Source organism: Lutra lutra, chromosome 3, assembly GCF_902655055.1.
Source record: "Lutra lutra chromosome 3, mLutLut1.2, whole genome shotgun sequence".
NCBI classification, from domain to species: Eukaryota; Metazoa; Chordata; class Mammalia; order Carnivora; family Mustelidae; genus Lutra; species Lutra lutra.
Window position 1 is genome coordinate 94727866 of NC_062280.1, and position 25232 is coordinate 94753097.

General features: G+C 39.8%; 1 protein-coding gene across 1 annotated transcript in view; it reads right to left on the reverse strand.

The window, feature by feature from the left end:
- THSD7B (thrombospondin type 1 domain containing 7B) overlaps window positions 1-25232 on the reverse strand; it is a 742649-nt gene that overhangs the window by 346687 nt on the left and 370730 nt on the right. Inside the window, exon 9 of the mRNA XM_047722487.1 lies at window positions 23662-23777. Coding sequence (XP_047578443.1) covers window positions 23662-23777 — 116 coding nt within the window. The remainder of the gene's footprint in view (window positions 1-23661; window positions 23778-25232) is intronic.

Genomic DNA, 25232 nt, shown 5'->3' on the forward strand with positions numbered 1-25232 from the left:
AAGAAGATGTACAGATGGCCAACAGACACATGGAACGACATTCAACATCACTCATCACCAGTGAAATGCAAATCAAAACCACAATGAAATATTACCTCACCCTGTCAAATTGTCTATTCTCAAAAACAGAAAAAATAACAAGTCCTGGTGAGAATGTGGAGAAAAGGGAACCCTTGTGCACTGCTGGGAATGAAAACAGTATGGAGGTTCCTCAAAAAATTAAATATAGAACTACCATACCATTCAGAAATTCCATCTCAGGTTATTTATCTGGAAAAAAAAATGAAACTATCAATTCAAAGAGATCTATGTGTATCCCTCTGTTCACTGAAGCATTATTTAGGGTAGTCACGATACAGAAGCAATCTAAGTGTCTACCAGTAGATAAATGGATAAAGTAAATGTGCTATATACACCCAATAGAATATTATTCAGTCAGAAAAAAGGAAGAAGATCTTGCCATTTGCAACAACTTGGAAGGAACTAGAGGACATTTTGCTAAATGAAAGTCAGAGAAACAGGTATCATATCATTTCACTTATACATAGGATCTAAAAAGTAAGACAAACAAACAAAACAAAATAGAAACGGACTTGTAGCTGTAAGAAACAAATTGTTGGTTACCAAAGGGGGCAGAGGTGGGGGGGTGAAATAGGAAAAGGGGATTACAAGGTACAAACTTCCAGTTATAAAATAAATAAGTCATGGGGATATCCTTTTCAGCATCAGGAATATAGTCAATAATTTCTAATAACTTTCTAGGGTGACAGATGCTAACTACACATCATGGGAATCATTTCAGAAGGCATAAAAATATTGAATCACTATAATGTATACCTGAAACTAACAGGATATTGTATGTCAATTATACTTCAATAAAGAAAAAAAAAGTTCTGCATAATTATATAAAGCTATCTACATTTGGGTGTGGCCAGCTTTATAAATAATTATGCCTTTAGCAATAAGTCTCTTCTCCCATTGCCAGCTAATTCCAGTTACACTGTACTTAGTGTGAAAATTATTGCTTACCCTTAGGATTTGTACTTGTGTGGGTTTTTCTGTGTGTGTGTGTGTGTGTGTGTGTGTGTGTGGTCCAAGTGTTATGTTAGGAGACCCAGAAATAAAAACTGAAGAGAATAGGAAAAATGAAACAGATGCCTTTACCTTACTTAAGAAAGAACATGGATCAATATTCGTCCCTTCACACTGCATGCTCATGTGTGTGTGTGCACACAAACAGTCACACACACACACACACACACACACACGCATAATGAACATTCCCACACAAAGGTTTTCTGCTTTATCATATAATTGCAAGTCAAGCCATTCAAAGTTTGGGGAATACAGTTGCATTGAATATCGTGCCCTACAGACATTCAGGTGGAGGGATGGATTCTATGGGCAAAACAAAATTTTAAAATAGAGGCTAGATTTTTTCAGAAAGAAAACTGATTGACACTGTACAGACATGATGAAAAATGTGTATGTTTTCAAAGAAGAAAAGAGAGATAAACTATGATCTTGACATAAGGAAACAACACCAAGATCTGTGAGATAGGTGCTAAAAATTCCTTTTTCTGTGTGATGCTTTTCTTTGTCCTAAACTTTGGAAGGGTCATAATTAGCATTCAGCTTTAAAGGGTTTTCCACTTTCTGTGATATAAGTACCTCAACTTATAACCAGACCTATGGAAGTCAGTTATGCACCAGAGACATGATTTAGCTGGTGTCATGGAAAGTTAAGGGCAGGCAACATCTGACTTAGGATGGAGTAGTCAGTAGTCTTCTCACACCAACTCTACTTCAGGCCAGCCTGAAGGGAGCAGTTTTGTACCAAGGAAGGACAATAATTCCAGAAATCCAAGAAGTAATTAGCAACAGAAGAGGATGCTTCCGGTAGCACCCAGCATCAAAGTCAGAAGTCAGAAAACAGAGGACAAGCAAAAGGCTGACGCTCTCAGGAACTGGTGTCCAACAGAGCCTCCCTTTCTGTTGAATACACAGCAATTGATTTCAGGGAAGTAGACAGAGAATGGAAGATAGTGGCTTTGAAGGTGGAAAATATTTGGATTACATACGTGTGTAAAATGCATTGTAAGTTTCCAAGAATTATCTCTTTAGTATATATCAGATCTGCTTCTGGGTATTTTGCATATGCTGTCTCATTTTATTATTAAAACATTTTATGAGGCTGATATCACTACCACCATTTTCACTTATTTTAAAATTATCATTATTGTTCCCACTTTACAGATAAGAAAATGGAGGGTGGAAGAGATAAATCTTTTGCCCAAAGTCACCTAGCTAGTTCTAAAGCTATTAAAACTATGCCATTAAAACTGTAACTAAACAGGGGCGCCTGGGTGGCTCAGTGGGTTGAGCCTCTGCCTTCGGCTCAGGTCATGATCCCAGGGTCCTGGGGTCGAGCCCCGCGTCGGGCTCTCTGCTCAGCAGGGAGCCTGCTTTCCCCTCTCTCTCTGCCTGCCTGCTTCTCTGCCTACTTGTGATCTCTCTCTGTCAGATAAATAAATAAAATCTTAAAAAAAAAACTGTAACTAAACAGATATCAAAGCCCATAATCTTTCCATATGAGATTTTATGGTGAAACAAAGAGCAAGGAGCATTCCCAGGAGGAGTTCCCATCCTCACTCCTCTGTTATTCCCAAGGGATACCTCTTCCTTTTTTTTTTTTTTAAAGATTTTATTTATTTATTTGACAGAGAGATCATAAGCAGGCAGAGAGGCAGGCAGAGAGTGAGGAGGAAGCAGGCTCCCCGCTGAGCAGAGAGCCGGATGTGGGGCTCGATCCCAGGACTCTGAGATCATGACCTGAGCCGAAGGCAGCGGCTTAACCCACTGAGCCACCCAGGCGCCCCATACCTCTTCCTTTTTAATTAATTCTCCAGGAGTACCCTGTTGGCAGAAGGTTTCAAGTGCCAATAATAGTGCTTGTGGGGCTTGGTGAGCGATGTTTCCAATCTCATTAGGACCTATGAAAAAATAACAATAAATTAAAGTTCCTGTTTGGGTGCCTGGGTGGCTCAGTGGGTTAAGCCTCTGCCTTCAGCTCAAGTCATGATCTCAGGGTCCTGGAATCGAGCCCCGCATCGGGCTCTCTGCTCAGCAGGGAGTCTTCTTCTCCCTCTCTCTCTGCCTGCCTCTCTGCCTACTTGTGATCTCCTTCTCTCTCTGTCAAGTAAATAAATAAAATTTTTAAAAATTTTAAAAAATAAAGTTCCTGTTTGCAAACATAAGTAACAGTTCATGCATGATTATACCTAATAAACAACTAGTCTAAATTCAATTTTGATTTATGCATATTTTATCACCACTTAGTCATCAGACATAATTACACTTAAGTTAATACTTATAGTCAAAAGAAGTAACATTTAGAGAAGATGGCAGCTTAAACATCAAGAGCCATATTTAATATCAGAAATATACAAGTGAGTTATTTATCAATATAGAAAGAATATGAAATATTTATAGATTCTCTGTGAAGGTCCATTCCACTCTTTTCCCAGAAAGATGGTAGCAAAGATGGAAGAAACTGGTCTGTAAGAGTAGTTCTGGGTGATTCACAGCCAGGCAAGGACGGCACTTCATACTGAACTGAAGATCATGAGTGCTGGTCCCTGGTGTCAGGGTTCGTCAACCAAAGACCAGGGCTAAAGAATGGACCCGCTAAGCTTCCAACCGATCTGAAGTCTGAGTGTAGGTAAAGAGCAAGTGGAGCATGGTAGAGCATAGTAAATATAAGCCCTGGCTGACAGAGAGGCATACAGATGAGCACAGGAGGGGAGGTCTTCCAAAAGCAAGCGGATGTGTAAACTACACGTGGGATTACTGTGTATCAGCAGTATCTATTAATACCTACTGAATATCAACAGATATGCTGATGTCAATCTGCAGAAATCTGAAAGAAGATTTTAAAAAATCACTGCTCTGGCTTTCCCTTGATTCTCAATTATCTTCATTATTAATGGGTCTAACAGATCTTAGCGACCCATTCTGCTTCATGGCGCCAACATTCTTCTAGGTTTGTTGCCTTAAAACTCTTGATTCTCATCTGGTGCTCTTGGTCCTCCTCCGCATTTACATATCAAGTTTACCATTAAACAAACAGAACCAAAAATCTACTCGTGATTCCTCTGTAAGTGATCTTGAAGCAAAAGGATGGCACCAATATTTGAAGATGCTGATCATATAAAGAACCACACATAAGTACTTCCTGAGGTTTAGTAACAACTCAGGTGCCTACTAGATTCCAGGCAAGTCCTTTAATCTTGCTAAATCTCAGCTTCTTTGGCTGTAAAACAGACCAAATAAAAGGGTCTAGTTCATATGATTCCCAGGAAGATTCAACAAAATACTGCCCGTAAAGCATGTGCATATTGCCTGGTACCAGGAATCTTCTCTAACATGAGTTCATGAGAGAAGGTGAGAAGAAAGATTTAAAAAAAAAAAAAAAAAATATATATATATATATATATATGAAGAAACCCTTCAAGAGTTGAGGCTTCTTCATATTTAAAGAAAACTGTGATAAACCAGTCTATTCAGTGCTGTCTCGGGCCATGTTCCAAGCATCCGGAGTAGACCTTGAGTGGCTGAAAACCATCTCACATTCCTGGTAAATTAAATTACAATTGCAAGGCAATTTGTATCAACCATTTTCTCGTATCATCGAAGAGGAACAGAAAAGGTGATCAAATACCTTGTTTGCTCAAAGAAGTCTTAGTTAATGCCAGTTATCCCGGCTTACATAAGAAGAGCTCATCCACTCACTTTCAGAAGTGCCTCTGTTTGCATGAAAATTATATGATCACTCTGAAAAAAAGACCACTTCCCTTGCAAATACAAGAAACAAGCACATTTTGTTTCTCACTGCAGCATAGGTTTGCATTTCAAATGTATGAAAAAGGTACACTGCATTGCTGCTCTTAAAATTATCTGTTCAAACGGATCACTGGGCCTTTTTATTTCTTGCCAGAGAATTCTGCTTCAGATAGCAGCCCGTGCATCCGAAGAAGATGGTCCTGTGCCCCAAGCACACTTCTTCATGAATTAAATTAAAAATGAAAGGGAAAGGAAAGTATAGGGCTTACCTGAAGATAACTGACTGGAGTTACGTGATATGTGTTGTTATGATAGAAAAATCATGGATGAAAGCTATATAACTAAACAGAAGTGGTATTTAATCAAAGTGAAGCATGAATATAAGGAGAAAACAGCTTTCACTTGGCAAAAATTCCAAATGGTCATTAAGAAGTCTGTTTCTAAGCCAGATCTATGGACAGACAGAGATCACAGTATGATAGTAGACAGCAAAACTTTCTTCAACATTAAATCCCCTAGAAGGGACATTCTTTCTACTGACTAATTATACACAAGAGAATCCCCCTCTCTAGTCTAGTCACAACCATTGGTGAGATTTCTTTTTTAGGAAAGGTACAAACCAGGATTCACCACCAGCTCAGCTGTCTCCTACTTAAATCTGGAGAAAGAGATACTGTGACTTTCAGTTCTTGGAGGGAAGCACTTACCACATACAATGTTGTCACTGTCGTTAAATATTTATCAGGTTTCTGCTCTATGTAGGAGACGCACCTAGGTGCTGTGCGTGATACTGAAATGTACATACATGCATTATTAAATCTCCCCAGTGAAGCAGAAGTGAAACTTGATAGATGGATAATAATGTAGAAGTTCTCCACAGTTTTATAAGTATTCAGAAATGATAATATAGACTTTGTATACACTATTCAAAGCCCATTGATCCACTACACTCTTTGAGGAGAAATGGAAGGCTTAAATAGGGCACACCACAATGCCCTAGAAGAAATCTGAGGGGAGAGTTTCCATATTCTTCTTTTCTAGCCATCTTGGTATTCTAGACAGAAAGCAGATACATCAAGAATAGCCTCCTCCACCCTCCAAAGTTCCCTCCCAGCCTAGACCTCCAAGTACTTCAAAATGAACACTGAGCGTATCTATATACCAATGAAATTAAACAAAATTGCAAAGCTTTTCTGCTAAACTTCCTAGGACTGTTGAAAATAAGCTCCAGGATATCCATACACTTCTTTCATTTTAAAATGTTGCCTGAAAAAAAAATGTACTCTATATTCCTAAATGTTCATAATCATCATTCACTTTGCAACAGAGGCCACATTCAATGGCTCTGGCAACGGACAGGACCTCCAGGGCTGATTTCTAATCCTAGCTCATTACTGAACTGCTATATGACCTTGGGCAACACACTTAACCTTTGAGAGCTTCAATTTTCTTGCTTATCCTATGTGAGTAATACTGCTGAGCCAACTCATAGGACACCTGTTAGGAATGCCTAATTAAATTGGATTTAAAGCATTTTGCAAATGTAATATACGTGAGTGCATGTCCACTTAAAGTTCCTTATTCTTTAAAAACACGAACCCTTCATTTCAGATGAAGCAACTCATGGTTTTATCTGCATAAACTATCTAGGATGGCCATCGCGGCAAATAAACATGCTCTCTCTATGGTACTTACCAAACACTCACTGAAGCCTATGCAATAGTTCTAATTTCTAGAGATTATCTCCAAATTCCTCTACTTGCTATCCTCATCACTGCAGCTCTTAAAACATCTGCAATTTGTAAAGCTGACCTTATCAAATAGTGACCACCTTAGAGTGTGGCCCTTCCTTTCTCTATATATGATAACTGGAGTCACCCACAACTGATCTTGCTTTCGACTCAACCCACGTGGTCCTTAATGTTCGCTACGTATGAGAATCTCAAGGGATGTTCTTACAAACTCCTAATGCTCCCCCCTACCGCCTCGCAACACAAACCGTGTAAATCAGAATCTCGGGTGGGTGGTGCCCAAATATTTGTATGTTTAAAAAATCTCCAGGGCAGAGAATCACTGATTTAGCACATTGAAAGCTGGCAAGTCTTATTCTTCCGCTATGTAAAACAGAAAAAAGACAATGCAGCATGCTTAACCAAGCAACAGAAAACAAATGAGCACTAGCTAAATCATTAATGCTCTCAACACATTTTAAAAATGCAACCTGCCCTCTAGCTAAATACATCATAATGGGTATAATTGGAAATGTGTACTATAAATGAGGAGGGTTAACAACACTATTTATAATGACAATTTGCACTTGTCTTTTCTTCTTGCCAACCCGTGCTGAAATGACAGGGATTTATTTTCCCTCCATGCAGAACCCTTTTCATTTTAGCAGATGAAACGTCTAGTGGCTGCTTGCTACACAGATCCCTAATGCATTGCACTCCATCAGCCTTAAGAGTATGGTACTCTGCAACCACACTGGACTGTTTATAGATAGGTCTGAGGGACACAGATGCCATCAAGGTATAAACTCAAGACATAATCCTTATTAGGCATGAACACTGAACCATATATTCATAACAACTCTTTTAAATAATCCATATTACCCTAACTTCTTAATGCTTTATGCCTTCATGGGCATAAAAGGTTGCTATTCCTGCCCAGCATTGTGTTGACAGCTAGAGTACAGAAGGACTTCCAGGTCAAGCTTATGTGTCACAGCATAACGAGGACACAGCACAGGGATATATAACTAGCAACTTCACACCCTCAGATCCTCTGTTCTTCTCATAGATAAGTGAAGTGTATCACTTGGCCATCTGCTTGGCATGCTGAAAAGACAACACCACTCACTCTAGCTCAACCACATGAATCCTGGTTTCTGCAACTTTTTGGAATGTCCCTTCTAGAATGTGTCTACAAGTAAAAAATGGTTTGCATCAATCTAAAGTCTCTTGCTCTTGAAATTCCTTTTTTGGCTTAGTGTTGATGTAATAACTTGACTTAGTATCGGTGAGTCTGGAATATCAGTTAGGTTTGGGAACTTAGGAAAATACTTATCTTCTAGTACCTCGAAAGGAAATAATTAGAAATAATTATTTGGGGCTTTGAAGAAGAAGAATCAGATAATGGAATGTAATTAGTTCAGGGTTTGGAATCTGGTAATATGTAGCAACTGTGTTGGGGCAAGCTAAGAGTATTTATTCTCCCTCTACATCTAGGTAACCCCCTATGCTTGAGACAGAACAGATGGTCACCTCTTTCAAGAAGTCTTTCCCACTCCATCCTCAGCCAAGTAGCCCTCTTCCCATGCTTCCATGCCTCTAGAAAGATCCACATTGCATACTTTTGTCTTCTTGTCTCTCTCTGCTCTCCAGGTCTTGTAGTGCTTAAAACCTAGAAGGCATCTAATAAATGACTGTTGAATAAATAAGGAGATGGGTGCGTGAAAAATCATGACTGGATGAAAATACAGCCATCTACAAATATCTTTTTCTTGAAAGGAAATTTGGAGACATTAGGTTCTACCAGTAAGGCAGATGATATAGCTGGAGAAAATCTGCTGGCACACAGAAAAATGAATGCTGAAGAAGTTTATGTTTAACTCAATTGAAAACATTTATCTTTTTAATTTTGGAAATTTATAAACATATCAAATGAACCCAATATATTCATCCATCAGCTTCAATAATCGCATGGCTATGCTTTTATTTAATCTATACCCCTTCCCTTTCACACACAGCTGGATTATTTCTAAGAATATTCAGATATAACATTAATATTAACCATTTTTGTTCATTCAATGACAAACCTCACTCTGAATGGTGGTATCTGCACTATGTGGAATGAAGCAAGGTTTACTTTCCAGAATATAATCTTCAAAATAATACAAAAAACAACCCAGGCACTTGCCATGATTCATTCCCCTGCCAAGTGTTCTGCATAAATCAGCTCAATCCTCATAACAATCCTAAAACACAGTTACTCTTGTTATTCCCATTTTGGAGGTCAGAGAATGGAGGAACAGAGAAGTTTTGTATCTCATCCAAGATTCCAGTATGTAATAAAGAGGACTCGAAACTCAAGAAGTCTGCATCCAAAGTATGTGTTCTTACTGGTCTGTTTTGCTATCCTATGCCTCCAACACTTAAATGTTCTCAGTCAAATGCAAGAAGAATTGCAGTCCAATAAAATGGCAATCCAATAATGACAACTGTTCCCAGGAAGAAAAATTCAAAACCAGTTAGGAACCTGGCCCCTAAAGAAAGCCATAAGCTTACAGGGTCCCAGGCTTGGTAGGGCTCTTAGTTTAATGCTTTGCTACAGCTGTCTTGAAACTTTTAATAATTTATAAAGAAGGCATCCCACATTTTCATTTTGCATTGGGCCTTGCAAATTATGGTGCTGGTCTTGATAAAAACAATGGTGATGTGGGGAATTAACGAGATCCCCTCCATCTTTGTGATCATTTTAAAGCTTGGAAGCATACAGAGAGGCGAGTAGGAAGGGTTTGCTCCATCCCAGAGTTCTGACAGTTGCTTATGGTTCTTATTCTCTCTTAGCATTTAAATTCCTTGAGCAGGAGAGAGGGTTTGCATAATCATCCAGTTACGTGAACTCCACAGGATGGGCAAAGAACTCAGTACACACTGGGTCATGAAGACAGGCTATTATATAATGTTCAGTTATGGTAATTTATACAGTTACCTACAATTCACATTTTTTTTTATTCAAGAAAACAGATTCTCCTCATTTCTTGCCCAGATAATTGAATGCTCTCATAATTTTCCACTGGTTTCCAATGCTGTCTAACCTCATTATTTTCTGTACTATTTTTTTTTCTAAAACACAAATCAGATTTTATCACACCCATGTTTAAAATTTAAAGTGTCTATTAGAATTCCAGATAATGTCCAAACTTTTTAGAATGGCATAAATCTTTTCATAAACTGGCTCCTGCATATCTCTCTAACCCTATTTCTTATCATTCCTCCATATGCATTATGCAACCAAAGCTCCACTAGCTGCTTGTAATTCATTTAATTAAAATGTACTCTCTCGGGCTGCCTGGGTGGCTCAGTGGGTTAAGCCTCCGCCTTCAGCTCAGGTCCTGATCTCAGGGTTCTGGGATCGAGTCCCACATCAGGCTCTCTGCTCGGCAGGGAGCCTGCCTCCTCCTCCTCTCTCTCTCTCTCTCTCTCTACTTGTGATCTCCCTCTCTGTCAAATAAATAAAATCTTTAAAAAAAATAAAATAAAATAAAAAATAAAATGTACTCTCTCGCTGTCAAGCATACACACACACACACACACACATCCATCCCCTCTTCTATATTTAAGATACTTGTATTCCATGTTTACTTGGAATTTCCTGATCTACCAAATCTTCACTAGAGTAAGACACCCCCCTCTTTGGCTGCCTAATACTCTATGCTCATTCCTATAATAAAAAAGATAGGTTTGTGTATTTGAATCCTCTATCAAAAAGCCCCTTGAATAAAGTAACGACATCTTATTAATCTTAATATTACGAGCAATTGGCAGAAAGCTTGGTATACAGTGAAGCCTACAAAAAGTTTACTGAATTACTGATACATTCATCTGTTATCTTTCATTCGATTACCATTTAGGCACTTACTCCGTGGCTACCACTCTTCAGTGTGTTTAAGCAGTGAACAAGATATGGAGCTCACTTTCTAACTGGGAGAATGGTTAAGTGCTATGAGGGAAACGTGTATGAGCAAGAAAGAGAATGGGAAGAGGGGATTTCTAATTAGGCTGTCAGAGAAAGGCTCACCAAGACGTGATATTTGAACTGAAACCAAAATGTTGGGCAAAAAGCATTCAGAGAGAAGAGCATTGTAGGAAGGAGGTACAGCCAGTGAAAGTCTGAATGAGATATAACAAGCTTGGTCAGAAAGGAGGCCAAGGTAGCTAAAAGGAAAAGTAAAAAAGACAGTGAAAGGTGGAACAGGGTTTTGCAAAATTTCCTAGTACCAGTCTGTGAGGGTGGAGCCCACTAGATGGTTCCTCCCATGAGAAGGGACATATCCACCTCTACTATACTCATTTCCCAGGATTTTCTCCCTCTTCCCCACTTGTGTCTTCTTTGGGAAAGATGAGGGGCATCTAAATCATGGTTTTGGGAGAAGGAGGTGGACAAATACAGCTCTTCCATCTCTCTCCTTCTTGTTTTTTAGGATTTATCTGCTCATAGAATGCACATATTTTGGTCTGTTCTGGGCCATGGTCATCAAATTTTTAGTTGTCCAACATGGGCTGTGACCAGGTGGTTAAGCCTATCTAATTATACAGTTGAGGATTGGCTGATATTTTGATCCCCAACTAATTTGACTAATTCTCCATTGTTTCTAAATTTGGGTGGAGGAAAAAGTGGGTGGGGTAAAGATAGACTTCCTCAAAGTCCAAGACCGAATATGTGCATGTTCCACGCAATATAACAATCTACGTTTATTAAACTCCTATTATTTTTCTGCTACAAGAAAGCCTCTCTCTTTCTTGCTCTCCTTCATTCTTACTACACATATACATACAATACACTTCTATCTTTCATTTATAAAACTAATAACTTTATTGCTTGAGCTTGAATATCCACAGATCCTACAGCTTACTCAGGAAAGATGAAATACAAAATGGAGGACAAGGAGCAAATCGGTGCACACTGAGTAACTACTGCTAAGCTAGCCTCTTCACAAAGGATAAGAAAACCCTAGGAAGTATATTGTCTTACAGACGTTACATGTTATATCTATGTGACAGGTGAGCATATAGAGTCTCAGAGAGGATAACTAAATTGTAGAACACACAGCTAAGGGGCAACACTAGGAGTTACCATAACTATGTTATATTCTTTCCACTACACATGAACAAATTAGAGAAAAATTCAAGAAAGAATATAATTAAGTGCTAAACTGAATATAATCAATTTCAGTTCAAAAAGCATTTGGTCATCGAGCAGAAGAGGATATTGTTGGCTCAAGTTAGAAATGAGCACATTTCCCACAGAACCTGTCATTGTACATGTGGTCTATATTCCTACTTTGATTATCATTCATAAGGTCTCTAAATAAAGTAGGATAAGCGTATTTTAGGTATCCGAGCAAACTAAGTTTAACCTGAAAAGACCTCAACTGGCAAAGCATCCACAATTCCTAGCATACTCATTACTCATCACTGAAAACATGCCATTCCATGTAACAACTTAATTTTGAGGGAATTTCAAGAAATTAGTAGAATATCCAGTGAAGAGTTCTCTATTAGGAAGACTTAACAGTTGTTTGCCTAGACTATGAGCAATCTACCTCATTTTAAGCATGAATTTAAACAAGATAAATTATTTGACATTCTTATAAAACCTAGAGCTCCAAGTTGACATATTAAGATCCCAGCATTTAGCTCTACCTCTAACCCTAAGCTTCACTGTAGTAAGACAAATTAAATAGTTTATAAATCTACCATCATATTAGCTAATCCAGTGAGTCAAAATTCTCCTTAAACCATACACTAATTTAGAATCATAATAACATAGGATCAAAGCCAAGGAAGTGAAAAATAATTTATTCCTTTACTTGTAGAAAATTATTTCATAAACTTAAAGTAATACCCCATCTAAATCATAACTAATTTATTCTATTTCTTCATAAGAAGTATATTGAAACTTTAAAAATAAACTCCTAATTAGAATGGGTAACTTGATTTCTGAAAGGTAGCTTATTTACCTCTGAAAGCAAAGAGAAATTATATTGTGATGCATTGTATTACCTGCAGAGCATTCTAGAGATAGGAGAAAGAAACCAGCCAGAACTTAAAAGAGTTTGAAAAGAAAGAGCATTCATATCTGAAGAAACAGGGATTTTTGCTACCAAGGCGAACAATAAATTATTATGAATATACACATGAGCCACAGGATTTATTGATGGTAATGTAGCTTGACTTTTGAATGAGGGAGATTAATAATGCTTTGTAGCAAGTATTAGTTGCAAATGTAAAAGGAAGACGGTGGATCTCAGATATAAAGAGTGGAACTTCATGCACCAAATCTACATTTTTAAAAATTTGCCTGCTTTTGTTTATTTTAATTTGTTTGATATGTTAGTTTACTTTATAAGACAACCAAGACGACACTGTTGATAACAGACTGTTGATAGAAATCCCAGCCTAGACATTTTGGTAAGAACTCAAGTACACACAAACTGCACAATTTGTTTGATAGAAGTAAAATATCTGACTCCAATCATACTCAGGGTGAGAGCTTTCTTTCTCCTTCCAGTTTCTACTCTTCATGAGTGCATAATTCTACTGCATTTCTGTCGTCTGGGGCTTCAGTTTTCCTTTTCTGTATTTCTACCTAATGTAAACGACTCTTCCCAAACCAACTCTGAAGTGAAAGAGGATGGTTTTTGCTTTGGAATCAAGCAGGTAAGTTTCCCCATGCCTCTCCCTGCAGTTCAGCACCTACAGAGTCTGGTTGAAGCAGAAGTGAGGGCATCTGTCAGGTTCTGGATTCTCTTCCAAAGAGCTGAGTTGGGTGTTCTAGAGAGGTCAGTCTTGGTGGGGGAACAACCACAGCCCTATCTGAGTGGGAATGCTCCTGCACTCATCTCCTGCTGCCTTTCTGCACACGGTCCCCTTCCCCTTTCAGATGGGTTCTGACCTGAGGGGGCTGGTCCATAAACTGTTGAAGTGGCTGAGGGCCTGACACACACTGGACCAGCAGATTCTCTTTCTTGTAATCTCAATAAAGAGCCAAAAGGTAACTTTCTGTCCATGTGGAGTGCTTGACTAAACAAAGTGTGGTAGAGTTGAGCCTGAAACAGCCATTTTGGGGCTCTGTATCTGCTAGTTATGGGCATACAGATTCAGAGAAGGTCCACTATAAGAGGCAGGTCACTAGGTGTACACAGAGAAGCAGAGACAGGAGGAAGTGCACTGGCCCAGAAGCTGAAGAATGAAGCCTCGCTTCCTGTTTGCTTTTCTAGTTTCCTTGAGGTCCATGGGGATATTTTCCCCTTCTTTTTGAATATCTGTGATATTTTCTGTTATCATTTCCCAACAAGCCATTTTAACCTACTATAACTTAAAAACTAAAATGATTAGAACAATACAGTAAATGCAAATTACACATTTCTTAAATAGTCCATTGTCTAATGGTTAAATTAAATGTCTCCATATAGTTCAAGGGTTCTCAAACTTTAATATATCTTAGCGTTACTAAGGCAGTTGGTTTAAAAATGGCAGATTTTGAAGGCCCAGTCCTGACCTCAAAGTCAGAATCTCTCAGGATTTTAACAGGCATTCCCAGTAATTCTGAGCTGGGAATGCATGGGCCACACTTTGAGAAATCTGAGCAAATTATTGTTTTACTCAGGTGCCTGGGTGGCTCAGTGGGTTAAGTGGCTGCCTTTGGCTCTGGTCATGATCTCAGGGTTCTGGGATTGAGCCCCTCATCAGCTCCCTGCTCAGCAGGGAGCCTGCAATTCCCTCTCCCTCTGCTCCTGCTCTGCCTACCTGTACTCTCTATCTCTGTGTCAAATAAACAAAACTTTTAAAAAAAATTATTGTTTTACTCTTGGACCAGTCTGGGCCACATGACCATAATTTTACATTTCAACATTATACCTTTGGGTTTTATTAAGATAACACAAACATAAAATCATGAAACCTTTTATTTCATTTCCAATGGACACACTGCCTCAGTTGGTGTGACCTAGGTTGGAATGTGGAATTGCAGTAGGAAATGCCTTCTGGGAATTACCAGTTGAATAGGCTCTGATTCCCATGAGATACTCATATGATTCCATTCAAAATAATAGTAGCACACAGACTGATGGACATAGGAATGAGTGAATTAACGAATGAATGTGTAAACAAATAAACAAAAAAGATGAACCATGTTTTTAACTTGTATGTTTGCCAGGAAGCCAGAGATAAATCTGATTCTTTATGTCCTACATCTTCTGTCACTGACATCACGATGCATGTTCTTGCAGTAAGCTACAAAATCACTTATGAAAGAAATTTAGTTGTAAAGGCATATCAACTTTCCTCTCAGCAATTTGCTAGCTTTGCTTAAGCAGGTTGCTTTTAACTGGCATCCATTTATTTGACATGGATTTACTGAGTTCTGTTCTGTCTTAAGTTTATTACTAGGCACTTTTGGGAATGAAAGCAGAAAGTGTTCCAGCCTTCTGGAAAGATTTCAAAGATTTCACGTCCCTTCAGAGACACACAAAACACCTTTACCGATAGTTAGAATGCAAACAAGTCAGACAGGGTTATGGGACTCAAGAGAGGAATGGTTGCTTCCAGCAGCAGCATCAGGACAAATTCTGTAAAGGCAAGGATTTACACCTTGGTTGGATCTGGGCAAGCAGCAGAGATAAGGAGAAAGAGATCCTAGACAGCAGAATTCTGGTTTTCCTTACTATTTTCTCTCACAGCACTCTGATCTTCTACCAAGCACATATTATGATTTGCATCTGCATGCGCATTGGGTAATTGTGGGTTCAATGCCTCCATTTTCCTATAAGTAGACTCTACCCTCCATGATGGAAGGATCTGTCTCCACTCACCAGTCTGCATATATGCACCTGGTGGTGAGCACTATGGCTAGAAGGCACTGATATTTCAGCAAATGTTTATTGCTGAATGAGTGGATAAGAGCCTAGGCTTCCACGTGGTTTTGCCCTCTATTAGTGTTGCAATCTTGGGTCCTATCCCCAAGCCTCTATTTCCTCATATGTAAAATGGAGTAATAATAGTTCTTTCCACACAGGATTGAGGTAAGAATAGGATAATGCGCACCAATAAATTACAGCTTTTATTAATTTGATAGGAAGAGACAGTGAGATGAAACAAAGACATGCCAATATTATAGCCTTTTAGTGATAAGTCTGACCTTGTCTAGCTTTTTTTTCCCTATAACTATACAGGCTCACCAGGAAAGGCAATGTGGTAAGTTTAATGTAACCTGGGTATTTTCATCTACCCTTTGCTCCTTTTGGCCCAGGTGACCAGGAGTCCTTCCCTTGACCAATCCTCTCACCTCATCTTTGGAGCAGGCCTAATAGAACAGCTTCCTGTTTCACCAAACTGTCCGATGGTCAATGAAACAGCGCAAGTGAATGCAATGTATGATAGGTCTGTGAGGTGTCATGCCCCTTCATAGGTTTGAGAGTCCTAGGCTCCAAATTCTTGAATTGCTAATAAACAGGCAAAGCGAGCTGTGCCTACTGGCAGGAGAAAGAACTTGTGGTGGGATAAAGCAGGCAGGCCCTGGAGTCACAGAATCCGCATTTCACGATGGCTGTGCCTCTGCCATGCATGGCGGCTAACCTTGAACCTGTTACTTCATCCTTCGGAGCTGAGGGCTCCTAACCTCTTTAGCCATATGGGATTACACCCAACTCCTGGGGCCATTGTAGGAAGTGAGGAAAAATCCCAGCTGGTGATGCCGTGAACTCCAGGCCCCTATAGCTGTACATCAATCTCTGGTGCCGAAGAAGAGGGGGCCAGGGCGAAAAGGAAGAGTGTGGACTGAGAACACTTCCTTGTCAGCTCTTATGTAGACTAATATTTCCTCTGAAGTTGAGGTGTAGCTCGCACCAGCCGAGTTCCGACCTCTGAGCAGCAGCTCATGTTGGGAAATGGGCAAGGGGCTCTGATGAAATATTCTTAATTGTTGTTGTTGTTGCCAAACCATTTTCATTTTATTTTTCCCAAATCAAATCCTCCTCATACTGGGTTTTAATAGAGGCTGACAGAAGGTGCCAAATTTTAACTAAAAGCAAAACCAAACCAAACAAAAACAAACACACAAGAGCAAAAATTACATGAAATTAAGAAAATTTTATCCATTATTTTACTTCCCCCCTGAACTGAGGGAAAGTGTCTTTTATAGCTTTTATCAGCACAACTCCCCAGTTTGGCAGGAATATGATTGAGAACTGTAATCTCCACAAGCCCAAGTGTTTGTCACTCCTCCTACTAAATTTTCAGGAACATTTATTGAGTACAAGGACAATGTAGTGATATGTGGGCTTTAAATTATAGACTAGGGGTGTCTGTGGCTCAGATGGTTAAGCCTCTGCCTTCGCTTGGGTGGTGATCCCAGGGTCCTGGGATTGAGTCCTGCATCGGGCTCCTTGCTCGGCAGGGAGCCTGCTTCTCCCTCTCCCTCTGCTGCTCCCCCTGCTTGTGTTCGCTCTCGCTCTCTCTCGCTCTCACTCTGTCAAATAAATAAATAAAATCTTTAAAAAAAATTATAGACTAAAGAGTGCAAGTCACCCTGGTGGAGCCTGTATAAAAAAAGTCACCTATGCTCTGCATTGGGAGGCTGGAGCTTAGGACATGTATGTGGGATACGCACCTTATTTTATGTATTCAAAAACACTTGGGAATAGATAACATCTAATATTTACAGAGGTCATGACTGAAATTTAGGTTACTTCCTCAAAGAAAGTCATTAGACCATCATAATTCCTTTGACACTATTTTGGGGCCAGTGTCCCAGGCCCAAATCTTGATTACTCAAACACATTAGATTCCTCCTTATTTGATGCAAATTAGTACTCCATTCACCACTTCCCAGGTAGACAAAAGCACTGATGGGCCTGCGGGGAGAAAGAAAGAGGGAATCCTGTGTGCTGGAAAGAGGACAGTGAAGAGAGAGGGTGGTGTTAGTTCCCATTCGAATGGGAGAAACTCTGGATTCTAGGATAGGTGACTTTTGACTAATCCAACATTCTAAAAGACCAATATCTTTCCCTCTAATTGGCCTGGATCAACTAAACAATGTGTTAATGCTATGACTTCATCTTTATGGAAGCAAAATCTTTAGGAATTAGAACCGGTTGTGGGAAAGATGCAGAGTTCATGTATTCATTCATTCAACAACAACTGCTGAATGCCCTTCATGTCCCAGACATCGTGCTAAGCACTGCAAGTTCATAAATGAAATCAGAAGACAACAGCCCTCTAGATGTTATCGTCTTGTCAAGAAAAACCCGGACACGGAAACAAGTGCCATCATACTGGCACAGGGGGTCTAGATGATGTTGCAGGACACCAACATAATAAAGACAAGTTCCCTGTTCCTAAGGAACTTACATTCCGCTACTCCTAATAAATCTCCATGTACATGACATTCTTTTATGCTCCCTAGTTTCAGTTAATCCTTATAACCACTGTAGGAAAGAGATGCCAATATTATCTCATTTAAGACAGGATGAAACTGAAACACAGCAAGCTGAAAGGGAGTCTGAAATGACTTATGTGTCAAAGATGGGACTTGAGAGTCCATGCTCTTAACTGCTGGACCACATCATCTAGGCTGTTTTTAAAAAAAAAAAAAAAGTACTCTCTTTGATAGTGAAAACCTCAAGACCTATCTCTAAGAGGCTTGACACAGGAACAAAGGTTACCACCAAATGAAGTTTCCTACCAATTCCCAGCAGCAATTTGCCTTTGCCCGTCCTGTTTCCATGACACTGCTCTCCAGCTTGTCCCTTAGAGATGAAAGTTCAAGGAGCTCCCTCAGCCTTTAATTATTGATACTGACAAATAATTAATCATTAGCTCTGTGGTTTCTAGGAATTCATAAAAGGAGCTATTTTGAATATGGTACATTTTATCTTCCAGCCCAATAACTACATATTTACCCTTCAATAGAAGTGGTAGACACATCTGGGAATTATTTCAAAATAATCCATGGATTGGGTGATAGAAAGGGGGATGCTGGTAGCACAGGGAAAACAAGAGCACGGGAAAACAAATAAATTGACGATTGTTTTCACTTGGCGATGGTTACACAAGAGAACGTTCTAGTAATCATTAATATTCTGTATTAACATTGTACTAATTTATGTATGTCTGAAACTTCATAAAATTCAGCACTAGAAATATAAAGTAAGCCCCTTTAAAGATAACCTGAGAGAACTCCTGGAAAATCAGTACTGATCTGTGACTTTAAAGTAAAAACATGAAGCATGATGATTACAAGAACAGTGGCCAAGATAATTCCCAACCAAACCCAAACGAACAATTATCAGTGATCTCCTACATTTGGTTAAAATGTATGTGACGGCATGTTGCACCATATAAAGCATTTAATGAGTATTTCTCATCCTTACCACTTATGGAGTCACTTGAGGAAACTTGTAATTTGCAAGTGTCCCTTCAGCATGGAGAGATTCTGACTAACAGGGGCTAGGGAGAGTCTTGGACATCCGTGCATTGAAAAACAAACAAACAAAAAACTGCACAGGGCTGAGAACCTCTACAATAAGAAAACAGGTGTTGTTATTAAGCAAATACCATTGGCTACTTCAGGCAGGAATTGCTCCATAGGCTGAAGGAAGAATAAAAGAAAACAGCAAGAAAATTACCAAAGACTGGTACTTGATCCTTCGGTGTATTTATTCCTGACACTTAAAAATCAGAGAGGCCACAACTGGTTCACAGCTTGACAAATACCTGATTTGCGTAGAAAAGTGTGGGACTATCATTAAGCATTTAAAGAGAGACACATTTGAGGAGGAGAATGATGGCAGGAGCAGTGGCTGGCTACTAGCTAGAGATGTTCATAGCTTGAGAATACTTTAAAGTCCTAGGATTTAGTTCAGGAAGCCATCCAGGGCCAAATAAAAGCTGACACAACTCATCCATTGCTAAGGCACAAATCGCTCCTACACTCAGGTCCCCGAAGCCACCTTGGCTCTCTGAGAGGTTTCAAATGGATTTGGCTGGAGGTTCATATTAACCCAGTGATTCCCTGATCGTATGAAAAGCCTATTAAATCATAGTGTCTTGGAGTAGAACCCAAACATAAATTAAAAGTGTATTCTAGAGGGACGCCTGGGTGGCTCAGTTGGTTAAGCAGCTGCCTTCGGCTCAGGTCATGATCCCAGCGTCCTGGGATCGAGTCCCACATCGGGCTCCTTGCTCATCAGGGAGCCTGCTTCTCCCTCTGCCTCTGCCTGCCATTCTGTCTGCCTGTGCTTGCTCTCTCTCCCTCTCTCTCTCTGACAAATAAATAAATAAAATCTTTAAAAAAAAAAAAACGTGTATTCTAGAGATCTAAAGGTGATTCCATTATGCAGCCAAATTTGGGGACTGTGAACATAAACTTGGTGAACCAATCTGAAACCACAGCTGCAAAAAAAGAGTTGCTCCTTCCTCATGAGCCGAGGTTGTCACCTGCTCTGGCCCATGTTTCTCCTGATTTCTCAGTGTAGGTTTTTTTTTTTTTTTTTTAATTTATTTATTTGACAGAGAGATCACAAGTAGGCAGGGAGGCAGGCAGAGAGAGAGAGGAAGGGAAGCAGGCTCCCCGCAGAGCAGAGAGCCCGATGTGGGGCTCGATCCCAGGACCCTGGGATCATGACCTGAGCTGAAGGCAGAGGCTTTAACCTGCTGAGCCACCCAGGTGCCCCCTCAGTGTAGGTTAAACCACTTCTCTTCACCCCACACCGTACCTTACCTGTGTCCTCACCTGCTGATTTGTTCCTAGGCTATGCTTCTCACTTTACAACTTCGACCGTGTCTTTGCCTTGCTCAAAAATTTCAAATTAACCCCACTCTGTCCTGGAGCCTCATAACCAAAACATAGTTATTGTCTGGGAGCTTACAGAAAGGTACAATTCCAGGCCACATCTGGGTCTATTAAATTAGAATCTGTATTTATTAAGATCCCCAGGGATTTATATGAGCATTTAAGTTTGAAAGGTATTATTCAAGAACACCATTCTCCAAAGTATATTTTGAAGGACACTCTCAAGGACAGAGAGTATCCTGCTTAGATTCAAGGTCACACCATTCTCTCTCTTTACAGGACATCGGTCCATTCAAAAAGTAGTTATTGAGTGACAACTATGTCCCATACTGTGTTGGGTTTAGAGGATCTAGCAGTGAAGATGACAGAAGTAGTCTCTGCATTCATGGACTTAGAGCAAGGGCAATATTGACATGGAAAGATAACTATGGGGATATCATAAAAGGGGATGTGCAGGATGCCCTGGGATGATCTAGTTAATGAGGTATATTGGGGACAGCCTAACACATCTGGGAGATATGGAACATGAGAAAAGCATTCCTGGGGAAAGTCTGCTAATGCAGGTCCCTGTGAATGCACAGGGTCAAAAGAGGAGGGGCATCTGAATACAGTGTCAGCTTCAAACACAACAGGTGCAAAGGCCCAGAGCAACTACAGAAACGCTTGCCCAGTGCTTACTCCATGCAAGGCAGGGATCTAGGTGATTGTCATATATGTAGCTGTGACTATTAACCCTGTTGATAAACAAGGAAAACTGAGGCACAGAAAGATGAATTAATGTGTCCCCATCACAGAACAAACTTTGAAACTCATCCCTGCCCACGGGGCTCCAGCGTCGTGTTCTTAGCTGTCACACTCTACGACGGTTGAGCTGGGAAGAACATAATACATTCAAGAAGCTGCAAAACAGACCGTATGCCTGGAGTTCAAGCAGTGTTTGTTCACAGACTTTTGTTTGTTTGTTGTTTTGTTTTTTAAATCATCAGAAGGAGAGTGCATTACCATTCAGGAGCAGCTACTTACAACTCACATTTGGGGGGCCATCCCAAAGTGACTGAATCAGAATTTCTAGCTATGAAGCTGAAAATCTGCATTTTAGTAATGCTTCTAGATGATTCGGAAACAATAAAGTCTGAGGACCACAGGTTTAGAGGTACCATTTCCTTCAGTATTCTCCTCCTCCTCATGGCCCCCCCTAATTAACCCACAGTTATTTAATAATATAATGGCCCCAAGGTATAAACTAAACGAGGGTAAATAGGATTGAAGTGGAAAGTTGGAATAAATCTGAAAATTGAATCTTTGCTCCTCCAGGTCCCCTGGCTGCCGGGCTGTGAAAAGAATTACCTAGGCTTGAAAAATTGGAGGCAAAAAAAAAAAAAAAAAGAAGACCACAGAGGCTTAGAACTATTTTCATTACAATGCCAACTATTTAAATAACTAATTGAATCTCTGGAAATTGAAGTAAAATTTAAAATTGCTGGAAGAGCAATTATTTCCCATGCTCTCTGATTCCTCCATCCTTAGCCAGTGCGGGAAGGCTCTCAGGCAACAGAGAATTTTCTTGAATGTAGAGTACATGCAAGAGCCGCAGCCGAAGTAATCTCTGGCCACTAGGGCGCACTGGCTCAACAAAACTAATGTGCCTCCCCCAGCGTCAGGGGACCCTGACAGCTCCAACACCAATATCTGGCTGCCAGGGGATGTTCTGTTAATTCAGTCTTTCTCGTAATCACTTAACAGAGAAATTATGCTAATCTCTCATGGGGAAGAAACTAAAAGAAATAGCCGAATCTCAATAAAACTCCTTCATCATAGCTTATTGTATTTTCCTGCATTTTCCCAATATTTATCTTTACTTATCTTTGAATGTCTTTTAAATGTATTCCCATTAAAATTCCGAAAGTCAGCCTCCTAGATGCTGCCTTTCACATGGTTCAGAGAGATCATAGCTTTTCTGTCCTGCTCTGTCTAGAAGCGGCATGACCTCGCCCATTCAGCTCACTTACTTTATATCCCCATTCAAGAAAGTAAGTTTGGAAAAGTGTCTGGAGGAGACTGTTATTTTTATTCCTCAAAAAATCAGAAAAATATTCTACTGTATTTTTCAAGGCTATTTCATATCCCAAATATTCATTTTAATGCTATCCATAAGGAAGCTCACTGGATACAACCATATTAATTCTGTGACAAAAGAACAGTACGAAGATGAAATGGCACAGGCTATGAAAACCTTAAACAGGTTCCCCAATATCACAATATAAGACACTGATGGGGACAATGTTCTGTAGCTGCCACTATCCCTTTACCGACCACTGAGAGGGCATTTGATGTGTCAGGGGCAGAACTATGTCAATGTTGGTCATCTTTTCAAATCACACCCATGACAGCGTGTGACACAAAAAATGTGGGGCATTCTGGATGCTCAGGGATGGAATTTCCCAAGGAAAGGTGTGAATGCTCTCAATCTCTGGGGAAGGTTCTCTCCCCCCAGAACTGCATGTGGTGCTTCCTGCCCCTTCCTCCAGGAGGCTAGTACAGCCTTGTCCTGCCTGAGAGGACATGACTACCCAGAGGAGGCTAGGATGTGTGTGGGGGGTACAATAAACATTTCTAAGAAAGAGGGTCATTTTACCAAAGTGCTCCTGTGTGTTTTTAGGACGTAGTTATTAAGTATCTCAGATCGTTGCCTTCCAAACACACCCAGGTATATAAAGTATCACCATTTATAATAAAGAAACACAAATCTTATATTGTCAATTCCTACACATATTCAATGTTTTTTACATATCTGCCCTTGTTCTTTCACAGGCTTATATTTATCAGTGATGTAAGCACAATGCTTAAGGCCCTACAGGCTAATAAAGATGCCTCTAGTCAGACTCGCAGCACACAGGAGCCACAAAGAAATGGTGTCAGTGATGAGGCTTTATAAGGAACCACATGTGTATGGCTGTACAAAACACCGCAGCAGGGTTCCCAGAGGATGAGCACTGCTGCAAGGCCCTCCGGGGATGTTATGGCATCTACTAACGGAATATGTTTTCCCTGCCAAGTCCTGATGGATCTGGAAATCCAAGACTTCATTTACAAGTTTTACCAACCGTGTTTGCCGTGTGTGCCAGGGGGACATGCAAATGGAAAAGAAGGATGCTCACATTCTACAGTCTCTCATTTATTTAGCAGTAGGGGAATACAATTCAGGTGGTAGGAAGAAAAGCACTAAAACCAGAATGCACCAACCTGGTTGGCAGGACCTCGGGCAGGGCGTCCACTCACTGAAAGCTGTCACAATACAGTCTTTTTTGCACGGGAGAAGGCAAGGACGCACTGTTTCGGGCCGAGTTGAATCTGGACACCTGTCAATGTGAAGACACAATATCAATGCCTCTTGGAAGAAGTAAGTGGTTTAGCGGAGAACTACAGGATTTCAGAACAGAAAACATGGAGGCCCTGATGTTCCTTCTATAGACAAGGAAGAGAGAGCCAGGAGGCTGCTTGCCCAAAGCTCCCAGCCAGAAGCGAGTCAAAGGCAATGTCAGCTCTCTTGACTTAAAGACCAAAATACTTTCCACTCATCCAGGAAAAAAGCAATCCCTGAAACTAATGAAAGGAAATGCCTTCACCAGAAAGTGTCATCATCAGCATCAATTCAAAATGACTTTTTTTTTTTTCAGAATGAATATATCTGATATATTTTTTGAAAAGCATTTTATTCAGGGTAATATATCAAATCAGTGATATTCTACAAAAGGAATAGGAAAATACAAGCCACTATATGAATATATGACCATACTGGGAAACAAAAATTATTGAAAACCATGTAAATGTACTCTACCTCTTTGATAATGGTACAGAATTTTAAAATATTTAACCGATTGGCAGGTATCTCTTCAGAACATGTAGAGTGATGAGCAAAATATGACAGATGGCAAATGTCAAATATACTAACTAGCATTAACCAGAGAAACACTGTAGTTCCGTTATTTTGCTAATAATAAATGCTCTCACTTGGGAGGAAAATCTACAGTCAATTGATTCATAATCACTTGGAAGAACTAAAGTCTCAGAAAATGGCAATCAAGATTTTTTTGTTTTCTTGCCTGCTTACTTGTTTTATGAACACAGAGGACTAAAAACTACATTATCTTCTAAGACTGTGATATGCCAAAAAGTAAAATAGGAAAGCACTCAGCAATGTATATTTGCATTTTAAATTCTGTCCCCAGAAGTTCCTCATAAAGCACATAAATGCCCTCTGGGTAAGACTTAACAGCATGAGCTCTGGTATTAAGTAGGCAGCGCTGAGTTAAGGGCTTTGGCTAGCTTCTTTCATTTATTCCTAATGACAACAGTGAGAGGTAGTATAACCTTCATTTTTACATGATAAACTGAGGCACTGGAATAATCATCAATGGACCCAAAGCCACATGGGGAGAGACCATTTGAGCAAACTTATGATAGGGAAAACAAAAACAAAACACCAGTGTAGCAAGTTCAGATAATCAACAGACCTTCTTGAAGGACAGAAGAGAAAATAGAGGAGATAAAGTTAATGAGGCAATAATGAATTAAAAAAAAAAAAACGCAGAGAGCTGATGAAAGAATGACAGTTCAGGTGAAAAGTCCACCAACTGAATACAAAATGACGAACATGACAACGCAAAGGCTGTCCAGTTTTTAAACATCAAGAAAAAGTAAGAGAATAGGCAATAATGGATGTGGGAGAAGAGGAAGAAAGATTTGTCATCCAAGAATCTGGCTGACATCAAACTTCATCAATTTAGGGAATGATCAAAATGAAAACATTTTCT